Source organism: Stenella coeruleoalba, assembly GCF_951394435.1.
Source record: "Stenella coeruleoalba genome assembly, chromosome: 4".
Classification (NCBI taxonomy): Eukaryota; Metazoa; Chordata; class Mammalia; order Artiodactyla; family Delphinidae; genus Stenella; species Stenella coeruleoalba.
The window spans coordinates 108,291,254-108,312,747 of NC_137149.1; the positions used below are offsets into that span (position 1 = coordinate 108,291,254).

The following is a 21,494-nucleotide window of genomic DNA, read 5'->3' on the forward strand; positions in this document are numbered from 1 at the left end:
GGTATAATGGAAAGAAGATGTTGGTTACAATTAGTGAAAACCGTGATTTGCTGTTTAGAGTCACTTCATTTTTATTCTTGATATTACTACCTATGTATTTACAACTTTCCCAGCAAGGAAAAAATTTTTTTCTAGCCCCACCAACACCTGACCCTTAGAACTACCATACTTTACTTGGAAATCCTTTGAACACAGTTTTGAATATTTTTTTCTGGTAAAATCATTATTAAATCAATTTTATCATCACTCCTAATTGTCATCATCACAAAGGTAGCAACCTTCAAGGTCCCTAGATGCAATACTAATGGACATATGATTTTTAGATGGGAAGCAGGTCTGGTTGGTAGGTAGAAGGTGTACCTAAGGGACTATAACACAGTATTCATTCACTGATGTATACACGCGTGCCTAATTCCTACAGTGCTAGTCCTTTTATATCTTATTTAATCCTCACTACTATCCTGTGAGATGACTATTCCGACTTTATAGATAAGTAGACTAAAAGCTAAGAAGCAACTTATCCTCCCCTAGGATTTAAATCTAAGTCTGAGTCTGAAGTCTGTGCTGCTTCCATTCCATCTGTTGCTCCTTCCGAGGTGGAGAAGTCAGCTCCCTTGGGACTCATAAGGTTTGATCAGACATAGCGGGTGATGGTGATAGTTCAGGTTTGCCTATGTTTTGACTCTTAGTACGTCTAGACTAGACAGCACTTACATTTCCAACCTCCCAGCCTATTCACTCCCCAAATCAGAAGCCCACTTGTTGGTAATCCTAGAACACTCCAGTTTCTTTTGGAAAAGAAGTAGCTCAAAATAATTGCCTAATCTGCATCACCTTAAATTTCTAATGTTCTAATTAGCATAATTTATATGTAGATATCATAGAATTACGAGCTGGAAGAAAAGTTGCCTAAGTCAGAATCTTTGCACAATATATTTGCTTTCACTCAAATTCAGTGTGATTCTTTTAAAATATGGGTATTTTCCTGTATTTTTCATTCAAACTCTCTCCCATACATAGCTTTGCTGTTTAAAAACTTGTGATCTTTTCTACACAGAAAGTGTTGAAGGGAATTCCCTGGTGGTCCAGTGGTTAGGACTCAGGACTCAGCACTTTCACTGTTGGGGTCTGGGTTCGACCTCTGGTTGGGGAACTAAGATCCCACAAGCCAGGTGGTGTGGCTAAATTAAAAAAAAAAAAAGAAAGTTCTCAAACACAAGGTAAAATTTCATGGAATTAGATAATTTATGATCCTATCTATCAAATCATTAGGCTTCATGAAGGAAACAGAACAAAGTCTTGTACAGAAATTCCTTCTTCCCTACTCCATCAACCTCAGAGCCATCTGAACTCTCTGGGTTCCTTGAGAACTTCCTTCCTCCTTCATCTAATCTATCACTATGTCTTGTCAATTCTCTTTGCAAAATATCACTGTTATCCATTTTAGTTTCCATTTTCAAGGGTCACCAAGTCCAAGAAAAAATCTTAGGTCTGGATAATTTTAACAGCTTCCTTTTTGGTTTTTCAGCTTCTAGCCTCTTCCCCCTGCAGTCCATCCTATACCACACTATCAGATTCACATTGGTAAATTCATCTTGACTTCACCCTGATCTCATTCTTCCTTCATCCACTAAAACCAACAATTCATTCAATTAAGATATACCGAGAAAATACTTTTGCAAGATATTCTTCTCAAGGGTAGAACTGTAAACAATATCATAAAAGTTCCAGATTTCATGAGTCTTTCATGCCAGTGTAACATTCCAGCAAGAGTTTCCTCAATGCCCACATATCCCAATTTCCCAAAATATGTTCCAAGAATCACTGTTCTTTTATAATCAAAAGTTTGCTGAGTTTAAACAATTTTGGAAATTCAGCATGCACAGTTTAAAGGTTCAAAGAAATCTTGCAGTAAACAAATCTGTTTAAACCAATGTTTCCCAAACCTCAGTGTCTTCTTTATTTATTTCTTTTTTTTGGCTTAACTTCTATTAACATTCCATGGAAGTATTATGAAAATCCTTTTGCCATGGAAGACAATCAACTTCCCACAATCTGGATTCCCCATTTCCCACCATATACCTTCACTCTATCCATCTAGCACTTACTCCCTAACACAAATCCTTTGTTACAGATAGACTGGTCTCCTCATTGTCTCCTATGCTTGCCAGCTTTACCTTCAGGCTTGGCACATGTTTTCTCCTTGAATTTAGCTTCCTTTCCCCTCAACCTACCCAAACATTAGACATCTACCAAGAAACCCCTTATGACCTACTCAACTCTACCTGGATACTGTAGCTCACACAATCCTTCTGTTCTACCCTAAACTCCTAGAGTACTCGTTTTCATGTCCATCCAACTCATCAAATTTATCAAGCAAATACTTAAGACATAAAAATTAGTAAAGCATGGCCCATAGCCTCAAAGAGTTCCCAGATCCTCTTAATTTAGTTTAGTCCATAAACACATTGTAATATTCTATTAGAAAAGAGTGCTTAGTACTTCCCTGGTGGCATGGTAGTTAAGAATCCACCTGCCAGTGCAGGAGACATGGGTTCGAGCCCTGGTCTGGGAAGATCCCACATGCCGTGGAACAACTAAGCCCATGCACCACAACTACTGAGCCTGCACTCTAGAGCCCGTGAGCCACAACTACTGAGGCCATGAGCCACAACTACTGAGCCCACGTGCCACAACTACTGAAGCCCACATGCCTAGAGTCTCTCTGCAACAAGAGAAGCCACCACAATGAGAAGCCCGCACACCACAACAACACTCGCCACAACTAGAGAAAAGCCCGTGTGCAGCAATGAAGACCCAACTCAGCCAAATAAATAAATAAATAAATATATTAAAAAAAAAAAGAAAGAAAAGAGTTCTCTCTATGAGGTTTTCTCCAAACTAAATCATAAATACTTAGAGGAGTGGGTCTTGTCTGGAATTTTCTGTTTACAAAGCCGCATACAGCAGTGATTAAGAGTATGAAGTTTGCAACTTCTCCTATAACTATGATATAGACCAGCTATTATAAGCACAACTCTCCCTGCTCACACAAAACAAGTATAAAAGTTGATTAAAATATATATTTACAAATCTGTTTGACGGCATTGGAGAACTATCAACTTAGCAACAGCTTGATGAATGATGATCAACAAGAGAACATGAATTTGACATTCACCTCTGCTTTTTCCTTCAAGGCATTTATTGATTTGTAGGCAGCATGAAGCAGAGTTTTGGCAGTCTCAAAGGATTGGGAAGACACAGGTCAGTGTTCAAGACACACCATGAAAGAGGATCCTGGTAAACACTCAGAATTTCAGATGGGACATCTAAAGGGCTGTAAACTAGAAGTAAAGACTAACAAAAAACAGGCAAAAAGAGTCCCAAACCAACTTTGAAACTATTCCTATTTTGGCTAAAATTATTTGCCCCTGCTTAACTGCCTGTGAGAAGCAAAGGTGAATATTTTCTGTAGGATGTTCACAAAATCTAGGACTCAAATTTTCTCTATAATTTTTCCATAAGGAGTATCTGGCATGATATCAAAAACTAACAGGCATACCAGGAGAAAAGATCAAATGACTGAAGACCAAGAGGAAAAAAAACAATAGAAACAGACCCACAGTAGATTAAAAAAATTTTATGTATCAAGCACAAACTTTAGTACAACTATAATAGGTTTAAGAAAACCAAGGATAAAATAGAAAATGTCAACAGAGAACATGAACCTTTTTAAAAATCAAGTAGATATTCTAGAATTGAAACATACAATATCTGAAGCTTGGACCTCAATAGATGGGTTTAAAATCTGATAAGACACAGCTGAAAATGATTACAAACTGAATATGGGCAGGTAGAATATATCCAGATGGAAGACTGGAGAAGATCTAGGACAGAAAATAGAACAATAAAAACAAAAACAAATCAAAACACAGGAGACACATATGGCATGATAGAGAAGTTGAGCATATATGTAATCTGGACCACCAAAGAAAGGGAAATAATTGGCCTGAAACAATACATGAAGGTAACATATTCAAGAATTTTCTTAAATCGATGAAAATGTATCAAGCCATAGACAATAAACTCCAAACAAAATATATACATTAAAAATTATTTAGTCCCATCATAGTCAAATTATTGAAATACAAAAAGAAAAATCTATGAAGCAGCTGGAGAAAACAGACATATTACCTTCAAACAACCAACAACAGGACTGACTTACTCTTCAACAGAAATAATGGAAACCAGAAGACAGTGGAATATCTTCAAAGTGCTTCAGAGTGCCTATTCCAATATCTTTACCCAGTGAAAACAGCCTTCAAAAATGAGAGCAAAATGAATATATTTTCAAAATGTTATTCCGTTGGCAACAGACTTAACAGAGAAGGAAAATGATCCTGGATGGAAACTAGTAGATGTTAGAAGAAAGAACGAATGGGAAAAGTAAATACCTGGGTGACTAAAGGAAGCTCATCTTTATAAAAGAGTAATAATAATACCTTGTACAGTTTGAAATATGTGATAAACAAAATGTATGAAAACAATCAGCCAAAACTGCATGGTCAGTAAATGGAGTTAGTTAACATAATTTAAAAGCACTAATCTATATTGGAAATTGAACAAGTTAAGGATGCATGTTACAATTTAGGGTAACCCCTACAAGATTAGACATAGAATGTTTAACTAGAAGAGAAAATGGAATAATAGTATGTATTTAATTAATTCAAGAAAATGGAAAGAAAATAGAGAAAAAGAAACCAAAGAAATGAAACAAATAAGAAACAAATAGTAAGATGTTAATGTTAAACCCAAATATTTTGTATTTACATTAAATATAAATGTAATAAATACCCCAATTAAAAGACCAGATTGTCAGACTGATAAAATAAATAAATAAAAAAGAAAATACCAAGTATATGTTGCTTATAAGAGGTATGCCTTAAAGATAATGATATAGAAAAGTTCAAAGTAAAAAGGCAGAAAAAGATATACTATGTAAACACCAATTACAGGCATACCTCAGAGATATTTTGGGTTCAGTTCCAGATCCCAACAATACAGCAAATATTATAATAAAGTGAGTCACACAAATTTTTTGGTTTCTCAGATGCATATAAAAGTTATGTTTACACTATACTGTAGACTATTAAGTGTGAAATAGCATTATGTCTAAAAAGCAATGTACACTCCTTAATTAAAAAATACTTTTTTGCTAAAAAATGCTAACCATCATCTGAGCCTTCAGCAAATCATAGTAGTAACATCAAAGATCACTGATCACAGATCACCATAACAAATACAGTAAAAATGGAAAATGTTTAAAATATTGTGAGAATTACAAAAACATGACACAAAGACATGAAGTGAGCAAATGCTGTCAGAAAAATGGGGTGCCTATAGATCTGCTGGACATAGGGTTGACACAAACCTTCAATTTGTAAAAAATGCAATATCTTAAAGTGCAGTAGGGCTTCCCTGGTGGCGCAGCGGTTGAGAGTCTGCCTGCCAATGCAGGGGACACGGGTTCGTGCCCCAGTCCGGGAAGATTCCACATGCCGCGGAGCAGCTGGGCCCGTGAGCCATGGCCGCTGAGCCTACGCGTCCAGAGCCTGTGCTCCGCAAGGGGAGAGGCCACAACAGTGAGAGGCCCGCGTACCACAAAAAAAAAAAAAAAAAAGTGCAGTAAAGTGAAGCACAACAAAACAAGGTATGCCTGTATAAAGAAAATTTTCCTTGATACAGGAAAGTAGGCTTTAAAGAAAGACATTATTTCTAGAAATGAAGAGGAATATTTTATATTGATATGTTCAGGAAAATACATATATTCTAAATGTGTATCCATCTAGTTAGATACCATCAACTTGACAAAAAAACAACTGACAAAATTAAAAGAAGAAATAGACAAATCCACAATCACTTTGAGAGATTTAAAATATCTCTCTAAGAAATAATAGAATAAGCAGACAAAAATTAGTTAGAAGATAGAAGATCTAAACTCTTGATTATCAAACTTTACTTAATCTCTTGACCTAATAGCTATTTTAAAGGTTGTATTCAACCAATTCGGAATACACATTCTTTTCAAGTACACGTGGAACCTTCACGAAAACTGACCTTATGGGGACTGTAAATCAAACCTAACAAATTTCACAGGATTGCATAATACAGAGTATATTCTTTGCAAACAATAGAAGCTAAAAATTTAAGCTAGAAATCAATAACAAAATCAGTAACAAAAATAATCAGAAAATCCTCAAATGTTTGAGAACTGAGTAATATATTTCTGAACAGCTCATTGATCAAAGGAAGATTAAATCATAGGGAAGTCAGATAATATTTTGAAATAAATGATAAAAATGTGATTATCAAAACTTGTGGGATGCAGTTAAATCAATACTAAGAGGAAAACTTACAGTATTAAATAGATACATCACAAAAGAAAACAGATTAAAAATGAATGACTAAGTTTCTATCTCAAAGAGCTAGAAAAAGAAAAGCAATTGAGCTCAAAAAAGGGAAAAGGAAATAACAAAATAGAAACAGATAACACAGAAAGAAAAAAGTGCAATGAAGAAGATCAAGAGAGCCCTAAATAGGTTATTTGAAGAGTCAAATAGAACCGAAAAATTCATGGCAAATGGGGGGTTGGGGAGAAAGGATAATTAACAGTGTTGGAAATGAGAAAAGGGACATCACTATAGATATTACAGATAGGAAAAATGAGTGGACAGTATGAATAACTATTTTAAAAATTTAGATTAAATGAAAATTTCCTAGAAAAATATGCATATCAAATCTTATATAAGAAAAAAACAGAAAATTGGATTAGCAATAAAGAAATAAAAACTATCCCACAAAGAAAATTCTAGACCCAGGTGACATTACCATTAAGTTTTCCAGATATTTAAGGATAAAAATTATTATTATTATTATTTTTTCTTTTCTCCTTGAGGTACGTGGGCCTCTCACTGCTGTGGCCTCTCCCGTTGCAGAGCACAGGCTCCGGACGCTCAGGCTCAGCGGCCATGGCTCACGGGCACAGCCACTCTGCGGCATGTGGGATCCTCCCGGACTGGGGCATGAACCCGTGTCCCCTGCATCGGCAGGCGGACTCTCAACCACTGCGCCACCAGGGAAGCCCAAGGATAAAAATTATTAATCTTACATAATCTTTTCCAGAAAATAGAAAAAAGAAATTTTTCCCAACTTATTTTAGAGTGTCAGAATAGCCTAATAACAAAAACCCATATTACAACAAAGACAAATTAAAGGTTAATATTCCTAATGAAGATAGGTACAAAAGTCAAAAACAAACAAGTCTAGACCAGATTGAAAATTAATGTAATTAACCACATGAAAAGAATAAGGGAGAAAAACACATAGCAAAATCTTATTGTATGAGGAAAAAGTATTTGATAAAATTAAACACCTGTATATGAGTTTTAAATTTTAAAAAAAAAACACTTAGTAAATTAGAAATAGAAGGGAATTTCCTTAATCTGATAAAAAATCTATAAAACAAAACAAAAACAGAAAGTATCATATCACATGTGAAATATTGAGAGCTTTCCTCCAGATATCAGAAATGGGACACTTCAATTCCACCCTGAATAAAAAGTCTGAGCAAACTTAATAAATTGAGAAAAAAAGAAACAAAAGGGAAAAAATATATCAAAGATACAAACACAGTAAAAGAAGAAATAAAATTGTCATTCTTTCCAAAAGACATGGTTATGTAAATTGAAAACTCAAAAGAATGGACAGGGTAAAACCATCAAAATTAATAGGTGATTTCAATAATCTCACTGGATTCAAGGTCAGTAAACAAACTCAATCGTATTTCTATATCTCAGTATCAAAGTGAAAATGCTAATTTTTAAATGACATCATTTTAAAAAGATCAACTATATAAGATTATATATAACAAAAATGTGTAAAACCTCTACAAACAATATTACAAAATATTAAAAGAAATGAAAGAATAGCTAAATAAATGGAGGCATATAGCAGAGTCATGAATGAGAAGACAATTTTTTAATGATGTCAATTCTATTCAAATTGATCAGGTTCAATGAAATCTCAATCGACATTCTAAAAAATTTTTTATGAAAATTGACAAGCTAATTCTAAAATTCTTACAATCATAAGAAGGCCCAAGAATAGCCATCACAACATTGAAGAACAATAACAAAACTAGAAGACTTAAGGTAATGGATATCAAGAATTATTATTGGGAATTCCCCGGCGGTCCAGTGGTTAGGACTCTGCGCTTTCACTGCCGAGAGCCTGGCTTCAATCCCTGGTTGGGGAACTAAGATCCCACAAGCTGCAAGGCGTGGCCAAAAAAAAAAATTATTAATAATCAAAATAATTGAGAGACTATACTCTTGGCACAAGGAGGCACAAAAAAGACCTTTGGACCTGAATAGAAAGAACTAAAACCCACTTAAACATATATAGATACTTGATTTATGACAACGGTTGTACTACAGAGATACAGAGGGAAAGCAGACATCAATGGAAAACACATAAATTAAAAAGTGTTCACCCTGTTAATTATCAAGGAAAAGAAAGTCAAAACCACAATGAGATACCACAACATAAACATACCCACCAGAATGGCTAAAATGAAAAAGACTGACAGTGCTAAATGCTGGTGAGGATGGAGAGTAGAAATACTCATACACTGTTGGTGGGGGGTATATATTTGTCCAGCCATTTTGGAAAACTATTTGGCAATCTATATTAAATGTGAACTTAGGGACTTCCCTGGTGGCACAGTGGTTGGGAATCCGCCTGCCAATGCAGGGGACATGGGTTCAATCCCTGGTCTGGGAAGATCCCACATGCCGTGGAGCAACTAAGCCCATGTGCCCCAACTATTGAGCCTGTGCTCTAGAGCCCACGAGCCACAACTACTGAGGTCACGTGCCGCAACTACTGAGGCCCACGTGCACAGAGGCCGTGCTCCACAACAAGAGAAGCCACCGCAATGAGAAGCCCGCTCACTGCAACAAAGAGTAGCCCCCACTCGCCTCAACTAGAGAAAGCCCATGCGCAGCAACGAAGACCCCATGCACCCAAAAATAAATAAGTAAAAAACAAATAAATTTATAAAACAAAAATGTGAACTTAGATAAAATGTACCACCCAGCAATTCCATTCCTAGTTATATACCTATCATAAATCATATATAAATCAAAAGTGCAAAAATATTCATGGCAGCATTATTCAAAATTGCTAAACACCAGAATCAACCAAATGTCCATCAACAGTAGAACTGAGAAGTTGTAGCATAGTCACAACAAACACTATAGAGCAACGATAATGAATGAACCATCACTACACACAATATCATAAATGACTCTCACTATATAAACTAAAGGAGCCAGAGTCTGTAGAGTCCATACTCTATAATTCCACTAACATAAAGTTCAAAAATAGGCATAGTAATCTATGATAATACTAGTGCAGATAGTGGCTACCTTAGAAGTAGATAATGGATAGGGATTGGAAGGGAGCAGAAGGGGCTTCTGATTTCCTGATCTGTTTGGTGGCTACATGGGCGTGTTCACTTTATGATTTGTTCACGTCAATAAAAAATTCATTTAATAAATAAAATGTGTACATAGCTTTGGAGGCAGAAGATCCTAGGTTCAAATCCCAGCTCTGCCACTTCCTAGCTGTGTGATCTTAACCTTTCTGAACCTCAGATTTCTTCTTTGTGAATAGAGCTGAGTAATCATACCTGCATCATAAGGATACTGTGCACATTAACTCAGATAAGGTACTAATATATGCCTAATAAATGGCAGTGATAGTAGTAGTTGGCAATAGTAGTGGTTATGGTATGCTTTTTGTGGGGAAGGGTATGAAAAGTTCTAGAAACCACGAAGAAAGAAAGAGGCACTGCCAAGATTCTCTGCTTAGTTCAAAGTTCCTCCAATAGGGTTGGATCTCGAATGTATGCACATCAGTGGCAGTGTGCCATAATCCTTTTACACCCCCTACTTACATAATCAATATTCTTTGAAGCAATAAATTCCTGTCCTCTAAATTGCTTCAGGAAGTTTAATTTGTCAAAGTCCACTGACAGTTCTTGTTAAGCTGGGCCCTCAATCTTCCTTCTCTGGAACTGTTTACTAGAAGCCTGTGTTCTCACTGTTTGTTTTTATCAGGTCAGACAAAGCATGTGTCTTGCAAACTTCTTTGCACAAGGTTCAGTGCCAAGCAGGGACCAGGGGCCTCCACCTACTTTCTTATCTGTCAAGAATTTCTTGTGAGCACAAAGGCCGAGGCAACTTTACTTGTGTGGCATATCATAACTTAATTATATATACAAATAGGAAGTATATTAGAAGGCATATTTGTCGAGGGCCCAAGATCTAAAGCTGGAATGCCAGGGTCTGATTCCTAATTCTGCCACTTACGAACGGTGGAACTCTGGGCAAGTCACTTAATCTCAAGTTTTCTCAGCTATAAAATGACAATAAACACAGTCCACAGGTCATAGGATTTCTATGAGAATTAAGTTAGTTAACAATACTGAGCACTAAGAACATGGCCTGGCACATAAAATATATTACAGAAGGAATAGCTGTACTATGATATGTCAGCAAATTACCAGCAACTTTAAAATCTTCGAGTTAAAATAGCTCTAAAAACTCTATACTTGCGAACCGCCACTATTTATTAAGGGAGACTCCTTCACAATGTGAGTAAAACTCCTGACAATCCAGGTCCCCCGCCTGGCCAGCCTCCCTGTGCTCGGGGTACCCCAGGCCCACTGAACTGCTTGCAGGTCCCCAAATGTGTCAGGCCGCTTAGTCTCCCAGCCATCCATATCTCCTCAAAACCCAGCTCAATGTCGGCTCATCTATGGAGGTGTCCCTGATCCCACCAAGCACAGGATGCTCCCTCCGTCCTTTGTACACCCATCTCTTAGAATATCAATCACACAAGACTGCAATACATTTTAATTTCCCCAAAGAGACCGAGATCTTCAAGGGTGACAACACTTTCTTCATCCTCTTACCTAAAATCAGAATTGCACCTGGCACAAAATAGGGACTCAACAAAATTAATACTAAAGGACATTCAAGTTCTTTCTCCTAGTTTAAAAATCCTGGGTACAGAGACAGGAGTGGAGGTGGGAAATGTCCATCATCCACTAAACAGGCACAGAAAATAAGCAAGATAAACATCTATTTACTTTTCCCAAAAATTTTTTGAGCAAGAAAAAAATAGCTAATAAATGCACACGTTTATAATTTGAGAAACCAGCATGAAAAGATGAGGTCATTCCATGAATAATCAGAAAATGAGCATGACTTTGTCCTGTCAACTCTCTTACCCTATTGCCCATATAATTAAGTACAGTTGTAATTGAATCATGTTTACTGTTACTTCATGCTTACAGCAAACATTTCTCTCTCCCTTTCTCAAATGTGTGCAGATGATCCAATTTCCGGGAGCATCAAAGAACAGAGCTTAATAATGAAATGTTGAAAACCAAAACATATAAGGAAGTTAGTCTGACACACTCAGTGATATGCATAATCATCATTGCGCTGCATGGTAATTAGGTAGAAATGGTAAATAGTTCTCTAGATGCCTGTAATGAGCATTGCTCTTAGAGTGTCAAACTGAATATTTCTAGAGTCAGCTGCAGGGAAGCCTGTTCCTATAAAAAAAATGGTTCTCAATTGTCACTGCACATTAGAATCATCCAGGGACCTTCTGTAAATCCTGATACCCAGGGCCTTTACCTCAAACCAATTTAATCAGACTCCCTCGGGGTCGTACCAGGACATCAATATTTTTTAATACTTCCCTGGTGATTACAATGTGCACTTAAGCTTAAGAATTACAGCTGTAAACAAGAAAACACAAGGGAGTTTGAAGTTGTTCATTCCCTCTATTTTCCCACAGCACTGGGAACAAGCCTCCATTGAAGGCTCAACAAGCAATCAATTAATTACTATTAAGTAATTAATGGCTGATTAATTAACAATAATCAATTGATGTTCGTTTGTCACAAGACTTTGCTGTATCTTATTCTCCTTTACAAGATAACCAATAAGAGAAAAAAAAATAAGAAAAGAGAAAATCATCACTCTACCTCCTTCCAGCATCCTATATGGAACTTGAAACAGCCTGGCACTTAGAGGTATGCTGTCAAATCAGCCCCAGGACTTTTTTTTTTCAATTGTGGTAAAATGCACAACACAAACTGTATCATCTTAACTACTGTTAAGTGCACAGCTCAGTGGCATTAAGTATATTCCCATTATTTTGCACCTATCGCCACCACCCATCTCCAGAACTTTTCTAATCTTTCCAAACTAAAACTCTGTACCCATTAAACAATAACTCCCCATTCCCTGCTCCTCCCAGCCCCTGGAAACTTCCATTCTACTTGATGTGTCTAGAAATTTGATTGCTCTAGGTACCTAATATAAAGTGGAATAATTTCAGTCTGACTTATTTCACTTAGCATAAAGTCATCAAGATTCATTCATATTGTAGCATGAAAAAGGAAGGGCTTTCCCTCCTATGAATATGCATGTACAAGACTCTGGGCTTTTTATATATGGCTTTACATATCTAGCATGGCCAGATACTTAGTCAGAGAATCTCATACCAGAGATGCAAAGGGGCCGGTATGGTGTGCAGAAGTCTAAGATGGCCCCACTGTCTCTACCCATCTGGTGTCAAGCTCTTATATAATCCCCTCTCCCTGAGTGGAGATGGAACCTGGGACTTGCTCCTTGACAACACAATATAGCAACTGTGATGGGAGGGTCACCCAGCGTATGTTATATAAGACTTCATCTTAGTCAACACTAAAGAGATTCTCCAGCTGGCCCTGAAGGAGTAAGCAGCCATGTTGTGAGAGGGCCCCTGTCATATGAGGGGGACATATGACAGGGAACTCTGGGCAGACCTTTAGGAGCTGAGAGCAGCCCCTGGCTGACAGCCAGCAAGAAAATGGGGCCCTCAGTCCTACCACCACAAGGAACTGAATTCTGCCAACAATCACTTGAGCTTACAGGAGGACCTCTTCCACTAGAAAGCTCTAGAAAGGAACACAGCCGGTTGACACCTTGACTGCAGCCTGCTGAAACCCTGAGCAGATGACCTAAATAGCCTCACCCACACTCGTGACCCACAGAAATGCCGAGATAACAAATATGCATTGTTTCAAGCTGCTAAGTTTGTGGTAACTTGTTATCCAACAATAGAAAACAAACACACCTGGGTTTCCCTGAGTTTCTGGTTCCAAGGGCTATCCCTTTTTACCTCCCTTTTTCTCACCTCATCTGGAGAGAAGAGACTGGAAGCTACAGATCTTTCTTTCCTTCATATTTCTCAGAGCTTGATTTGTAAACCCCAAAAAGACTACGAAAGTTGATGCTTGGAATTTACTAATTCAAATTAATTTGTCATGACAAACAACCACTCCTGGAACGATTCAAAGGAAATTGAGAGAGGAGGAAAATTAGGAGCAAACAAAATAAACATATAAGTGAAAGAAATGGGGGAGAGGAGACAGAAAGAACTACAGAAAAGAAAGGAAAGAAAACAAAACTAAAGAATTCAATATTCGATAAACATTTGTTGAACTGAATGTGTTCATCTGAAGGCATAAAGGGAATGTTTCTAGCCAAGCCTATGGGGTCAAAAATGGCTGTGGTTATTGTGCAGTAGTATAAACACATCACAGAACATGCTGTAACTCAGGAACGCCGACCACCAGGCAAGGGAAAGGTGGTTCCGAGTCAGCACTTCGATTTTTGATTTTCACAACGATTAGTCCTTGAGTCCTGAGTGTTTCCTGAGGCTTAATTACACATTTTTCCTAACACCTAGCAACTGACAGACTGGAAGATGTGAGGATAAAGTGAGAAGGAACAGAGGGTGGCTATAAACCAAGCAGAGGGTAATTTGAGAGGTTGAGAGAGGGCTTAGGTGGGGTGCAGAGTGAGGAGAGCCCAGGCCTTTTGGCTTCTAGAGAGAAAGAAGAAAAGGCAGGGGCAGGAAGTCCCGGGCGCTGGGTGCCAAGACTCTGGAAAATCTGCCAAAATCTATCTCACTTCTCTGAGGTGTCAAGGCAGCTGCCAATTCTAGGCAGGTTCTTCAATTCCTCCGTGCTCCTAACCTCTCCTTTTTCTGAAGTTTAACAGCACTGCCTATCCCCTCTACACCCCTCACCAACCCCAAGGGGGAGTCATTCACTTTGCAGGCTGCTCTGGCTCTAAGAGTCGTGCACACAACGGTAGAGAACACACTTCTCACATCAGGCAGACTCACACTGGAAACCTGGTTCAGCAGAGGACCTTGAGCAAGCTGTTGAACGCCTCTGAGCTTCCGTTTCCCCTTTGGTCCAAGGTTAAAGTAACACCTACCTCACCAGGCAAGTCTCCATGAGATAATACACAGAAAACAACAGACGTCTAGCAGTTGCCCAAACGCTTGGTTTTCTCACCCCATCCCTGAGTAGCCAGCTCTGATCTGGATGTCTAAATGCACGTTATTGCTATAAAACATTCTGATTTCAAACATCCTAACAACAATAGCAGGGAGCTGTTTGTAACCATATGGAAAAAAAATTAGAAACGTATCTATTTCTAATTATTTATTTAATTTTTTACGAGGCTTCCCAACTAAAATATGAAGAATCCTCCTCTAATTTTCATTTTGATATAGTGGGATATTGCAGTTGTTACAGCAGACTTTTTATTGACGTATACTTGGTTTAAACATTGTGTTAGTTTCAGGTATACAGCAAAGTGATTCAGTTATATATATGCATTCTTTTTCAGATTATTTTCCATTACAGGTTATTACAAGATAATGAATACAGTTCCCTGTGCTAGACAGTCAGTCCTTATTTAGAACAGACTTTAGATAGCAGATTTCTTGGTTTTGAATCCCGGTTCCAATACTAAAAGCTGTGTAACCTTAGGCAAGTTATTTAATTCTGTAAGCCTCAGTTTCTTCATATATAAAATGATACATAATCACATCTATTATGATGGTGATAATAATATCTATTTCATGCGTTTGTTGTGAGGATTAAATAATTCAATATTTGTGAAGCACTCAGAGTGGTGCCTGGCACATCATTAGTGATGTATAAATGTTGTTATTACTATTATCGTTATCATTCCATGAAAACACTTCTGCTCAGTAAAAGAGTTGTATTTCTGTAACGCACATTCAAATGCTCGGCACTGCTTTCGAAAGGAAGAACAAATAATAACAAAAATACTCTTTCTTCCTGGCTGTTTTTCCACATCTTGTTTAAATGCGTTACTCACTAGCATTTTCCACTTTTACCTATTCTGCTCCTATTCTGGGTGGGAGTGACAAATGAGACTCATTGTCCTTCCTAAAACTAGAGTCAACATCTGAAGTCTGATGGCAAGTCTTTGTTTTACCTCTCCTTTTCAAAGAAGAACAATAGTTTCAGATGATAGTTAAAGCGTTCTCAGTGAAAGGAAGTCATACCAGCGACTTGCCAGATGTCTCTGATTAATTTGCCTGTGTTCCACCAGACATTCTGCACGAGCTCATAATTTTGTTCTGCTGGTGCTGAAGTTTGTTAAGCAATGTCTACATCAACAGAAAATTTAATTTCAGTAAAAGGTCTGACCTCTGCAGGCATGGTTGTCTTGGTGCTCAAGGCAGGTCAGACATGGACAGAAATGCGATCTGAGCTCTTTCTCACCCACCTTTGCCACTGATATTCAGTTCTCAGCCCTGAGAAGCTCTGTACTTGTTTCAGAACCCATTCGTGCCCCTCCATATATATCAGTCTGTACCATCAGATGGATCAAATCCATTCTCTGTGTCCTTTTCACACAGGTCTGAGCTCTCAGGATGTAGCACTTGGTGAATATTAATGAAATGGGTAAGCTCTGCTCAACTCTGCTTGGAAGAAGTTGGGAAGCAGCATTGTTCTTCCTACCAACCAATACAGTGTATCAAAATAAAGCAGACTGGTGCCCAAACTAACCTGACTTGAGCCCTTTGATCTTTGTGGGTTAAGAACACTGGTATAGGTAGGTAGGGTGGGGGACCCCCAGAGGAAGAGAACCAGACATATCTTTCTTGACATAAGAGAAGTCATTTTAGGCCTAAGCCATTTTGTGATCTAAGTCTGGCCACAATGCTTGCTCTTGATCAGGCCAGAAAATAACCATATTGGAGACAATAAGTCAGTTGTAAAGACTCCCAGTTCTATTTCAAAGATAAAGATCAGTCTGAAGCATATTCTTGAGCTATTCTGCAGGATCCAAAACTCCCTCAAGCACTCAACCACCCGACTAACTGGAACCTAAGGAATGATCATGCTGACCTTTATTGATTTCAGTCAACTAGAGCCAGGACTCTGTCAGTCTTTGCCCCACTTCTACACTGAATTCTCCTCCATGAATATGCATACAATGCCCAAGCCCCTTCATAAATATGCATGTACCCTTAGCTTAAAACTTTCCCAATTTTGCTGTTCAGGGACATACTACTTTGGGAAATATCTTCAGTGTTCTCTTTACTTGCTGCAGGTAATAAATCCTTCCTTCTCCTGCTCTTTGGTTTGGTAGTGTCTTTTGGCTTGACACCTACCCAGAGGCAAATCCAGTCTTTGCGCAACTGTTTTTGGGATTGTAGAGGGAAAGAACTGGTTTCAAAGTCAATCTTGGGTTCTAATCTTAGCTCTGCCACTTACCATGGCCTATTCTGCCACTCCCCTGCACCTGTTTCCTCACTTCTGCAATAGGGGAGAAGCGTGAAACAATCTCTAAGATTCTTCCAGCCCTAAAGTCTTCTGATAGTTACTATAATAGATTAAATCAGGGATCAGAGTATTTGATATACTGGAATGCTCTGACTCATCATGATTTATGATACTTCAGAAAGGCTGAGTACCTATAATAAAACGGGCTACATGCCCACATGGTTGTATGCTTCTGAAGATCTAAAATGGTCAGTGGGCACAAAGCCAAGTCCCTACAAAAGGCTATGATAGACTGCAGGTTCCATTCAGCTGAAGAGGGATTCCACATTGTGCCCACCTCAATCTGACAGGCTCATTTTCATTTTCTGTGACATTGTCCTAATACCGAACACAGGTCTTATTTTGTCTGTAAGTTCTCTCAAACTTCACTACGGTCACAATTCCCACCTCAAAAGATAGCGGTTACAGTCAAAACCACATAATCTAGAACTGTAGTATCCAATACAGTGGCCATTAGACACATGTGGCTATTTAATTTTAAAATAACTTGAAATTAAAAATTCAATTCCTCAGGGGCACTAGTCACACTTCCAGTGCTCAACAGCTACATTCTGCTGTTGGCTACCATATCAGACAACACAGATTCTAGAACATTTCCATCATTGCAGAAAATTCTCTTGAACAGCACTGAGTTATTCTAGAACCTGATCTTAAAAAGTAGCCCCTTGAATTTTGCAAGAGACAAATTAAAAGAGTTCTCCAATGCCATTAGAGCATATAAGTTCCTCCAAATAAAGCAGGGAGGTGCAACTATACTATTTAAGCTCCCCCTTCCTACCTTACAAGTACACTTGCTGGGTACAAGACAACAAAGATGGCATGAGTGGGCTTCCTGGCAGTTGCTGAGGTTCACTTGCCATTTACAATACATTTGAGCACAGGGGCCTCAGCAAACTCGCAGACTGCGGTGGCATGGGCTTGAGAGTCTCTCATGAATTACCGAATCTGAATCCTCAAATTCGAAATCTATCATCCCCCCAAATGTTATTCTCTGGTTTCTCTCAGTACTTCATATCTCCCCCACGCTGTTGATTGCAGGAGGGCTGGAATCTCCCCCCACTTTCTTTCTCATTGGTAAGTACTCATCAGAGACATACTGTTTGACAAAAAGACTAAAACACCATTCAATGACTTTCTGATCCAGTGTGGAGGGAGAACCTGATCCAAAATGTAGTTGACACGTATTAGTAAAGACAAATTTATTCATAAAGTCAGCCAGGAAACTTTATAAAGTTCAACAAATAAATCATGAGAACCTAAAACTAAATGAAGGCTCCATTTTGACTGTTACCTTAAATTCTCTAATATCTATCTAACAGGAACTGCCTGGAAAAGTAGCCAAACCAATGGACACTGTCCATTATCCTTTTATCAATGAATGGTGCTCTCATCTTTTCTAATGTTTTAACTTCCAGAAAGTTTTTTCTTCCAAAATTTTTGATAGACTGTATAAAGACTGTATATAAAGACTGTATAAAATTTATATTTGGATAAATTATCCAAACTTTACTTACAGACTTTCTCTAAAACTGGAACTATTTGAAAATGGAAAATGAATTGTAATATTGAGCACTTTCAAAGAATTGGACATTTTTAAATCTCTGAATTGATGTTATCTGCGTTTAGCCACTTATTCCAGACTTAAGGGGAAAGACATTTTGTAAGGGAAATTGCAGGGAAAATTCAGGTACAAATGTCTGCAAGGGGAAATAAGACATAAACCAGTCAATGACAAAAGAGTGGTTCCCATATTCTAATTAACTTTTCAATTTAGAACTAAAAGGCTCTATGAAAGCATAAAGGGATTATGAAGGCATAAATAATCTAATTTGGTCTCTTTAGGATTTAATCATTAAGGAATCAGTTATCCCATTTCTTCATCGTATCCCCAACACAAACTTGTACCCACTGGGCCTGCCTTTATGACGGATGAGGGGAATCATTGCTCATCCTTATTCATCCATCCTTCTAAGGGCTGTAATGTCTTTCCTCTCCTGTGTCCCACTCACTACAGACAGATGGTTTGGCCCAAAAACTAACTGTGCTTAGCTATTGATTTCCTCTACCTCGTTATAATAGAGCTAATAAAAAATACAGTAGAATGTACTTATCTTGGATTGTTCTGTTACCTAACACCAGGAGAATAGTGTTTTGCCTCAAAACGGGCATAAGTCTTTGGAAAAAATAATTGAAAATAATCTTCATTCAAGAGGAGAAATCTGGTGGAATATGTAGGAAGAGGGTCAAAGAAGATGAATTACTATTAAATTCTCTCGCACTTCTCCTAGATATATAAGCACATTGTTATTGAAAGAATTTTTGTGGGTAAACAATATATTGTCTTATGTATACACATATAGTATGTATAACATATGTATGTGTATAGTACGTATATAGAGAGAATGCATAATACAATTATTATATGTGCATATATCTCTTATACATCAAAAGAGAACACTATGATGTTCAATTTTTGAAAAACAAGCGTAAGTTCGTAAGCAACATTTATAATTTCTGAATTCACACCATTAAAAATAAATAATTATTATTTTTGCAATGGGAATACAGAAGACCTTTCTAAGCCAACTAATAAATAAACTCTTGGCTTAAAAAAAGTCTTCTGAACTCTAACGTCAATCAGATTCTTTCAACCACAGAGTATTATACGTTTATAATCCTGCATGACTTGTTTCCTTAACAAACATTTATTGCTCATTCACTATGTGCCAAGCACTGTCAACAAATTGATGAATTAAACTTCCCTTTATAATCCTGTTATCAAAATTAATCATTTATTTGTTTAAGTCAAATGTTTTATCTTGATTTATATTATTTATGTGTGTGAATAAATTAAAGTTGTTTTAATTTCACAAATCTTGGATTTTGCAAGAAGGACCCAGGCTCAGCCAAGACATTATCAAGGCAAAAGATCTAATTTCAACTGATAAATATTTACTCATTTAAAAATAGTGCAGAAAGGAGACCCTAACCATAATGTCTCTAATCAATCTTTCCTGGTTAGGAAATTCAAACTTGAGCCAGAAAAGAAACGTACCCATACACACACACACACACACACACACACACACACAAGAATACTGTGGGAAATATTTACATGTTCTTTTAAAAATCCTTATTTTTAAAATTAATTCTAGCTTTTCATTGTTCCCTCTGCCTGAAGTAAGTGCCCTTTCTACCTGGTCTATTCTCCTTTTTCTCCTTTGGGTCTCAGTTAAAGGTCACCTCCTCAACCAGGTCTCCATGACAATCCCAATTCTGTCCCCTCCTTGACCTTCTCTCCCTCTTAATCCCAGACACCACCCACTCTACTGTCAGTTTCATCATATCATTCATCTTAATTAATAATTACACAATGTTTACTTGTTTCTGGGTATACTATCTTCCCACAGGAAATGCTCTGTGTCTATTTATTCACTGATATATACTTAGCATCTAACACAGTGGCTGGGAGAAGGCAGTGCTTAACTAAAACTGTGGGATGAATGAATGAATGCACCCCCCTCAGAGGCATCAGCTTATCCCTTTTTCATGACACTTGCAGACTAAGTGCTAAGAAGTGGCTTTTGCTATACATATTCATAATTCAGTGTGATTTGTGTACACCCGTTAAGTCTACTTCTTTGGAAGAGAGATGGGCAGACTCCCTAGAACCACCTCTGCACTCCCCTAGGGTTTTCAAGATAACAGAAATGACTTTTGTAAACTCGGTTCCTCAGTTATGCAAATCACAAATCAAAGTCCAGGTAAAGCAGGGGTCCTGCTTTAAAGAGAAGTTCTACTTAAAGGGAGACGCTGTTGCAAAACAAAACCCTTTCAGAAGCCCCTCTATCCCAAAATCTGAAAGGGTTAATATGCGCTTCTCCATTGAGGAGACTCAATAAATAGCGTTCTAATGTTTCATAATATTTAAGGCCACCTGAGTCCAAAAGCGGGTGGGAACTTACCTGGAGTCCTTTCTGACTCTCGCTTTCTCAAAGGAAAATTCAGGGGGTTTGTTGAGGTCATAGGTTCGGGTGGTGGGCTCAGCAGACACACCAGCCTTCGCTCCCCTCCTGCTATGGAGGGAGACCAATCCCGAGGTCTTGCGGTGGACCTCAAGAGGCACTTTATCCGGAGACGCCTGACGCGGGCTTCCTCCCTGCATGTGTACCACATCCTGAAGCTTGTTCAGCTGGATGCACTTGTTCTGGAGCTCCTCCGTGAGCTCTGCAATGGCCACAGTCTGCTTGGACAGCTGCTCCCGTAGCTCCTTCAAATGGTACTCCCGCTCCTGGATCTCGGCATCCTTCCTCCTCAGCTCTCTCTCCAGCTCTGTCACCTTGCTCCGGAGGGCACTGGTAGTGAGGTTCCCGGAGTGGCCATCTGGATTCTTGGAATGTTTGGGTTTCACGGAACCATTTCCCATTTTGCTCAAGGACCTGAGAGAGGGCAGAGAATTGGGGATTCCCTAGTGGAGTTTCACTTCCCAACCGCCACCGCCACCCCTCTCAATCCGCTCTGTTTCATAAAGAGAAACACAGCGCTCATCGCTGTTGGGTAAGCAATAAATTCCCCCACGCTTCCAGAAGAAAAGCAACGGATTGATTCCCTTTGTCCCTCAATGAGGAGGAGCTGGCACTTGGTTTCGTTCTTCCCCATCCCTTTGCTGGCCCAAGCATCCCACCTAATA

General features: G+C 38.3%; 1 protein-coding gene across 2 annotated transcripts in view; it reads right to left on the reverse strand.

Annotated features, from left to right (window-relative positions):
* PRKG2 (protein kinase cGMP-dependent 2) overlaps positions 1-21,263 on the reverse strand; it is a gene marked incomplete at its 5' end in the record, with an annotated part of 83,431 nt that extends 62,168 nt beyond the window's left edge. The window contains one exon of one of the 2 annotated variants that reach the window (XM_079920507.1): positions 20,770-21,263. In XM_079920507.1, the coding sequence (XP_079776633.1) occupies positions 20,770-21,230 (461 nt within the window). The remainder of the gene's footprint in view (positions 1-20,769) is intronic. The other variant, XM_079920506.1, reaches the window with a different exon arrangement.
* Between the last annotated feature and the right edge of the window lie 231 nt (positions 21,264-21,494).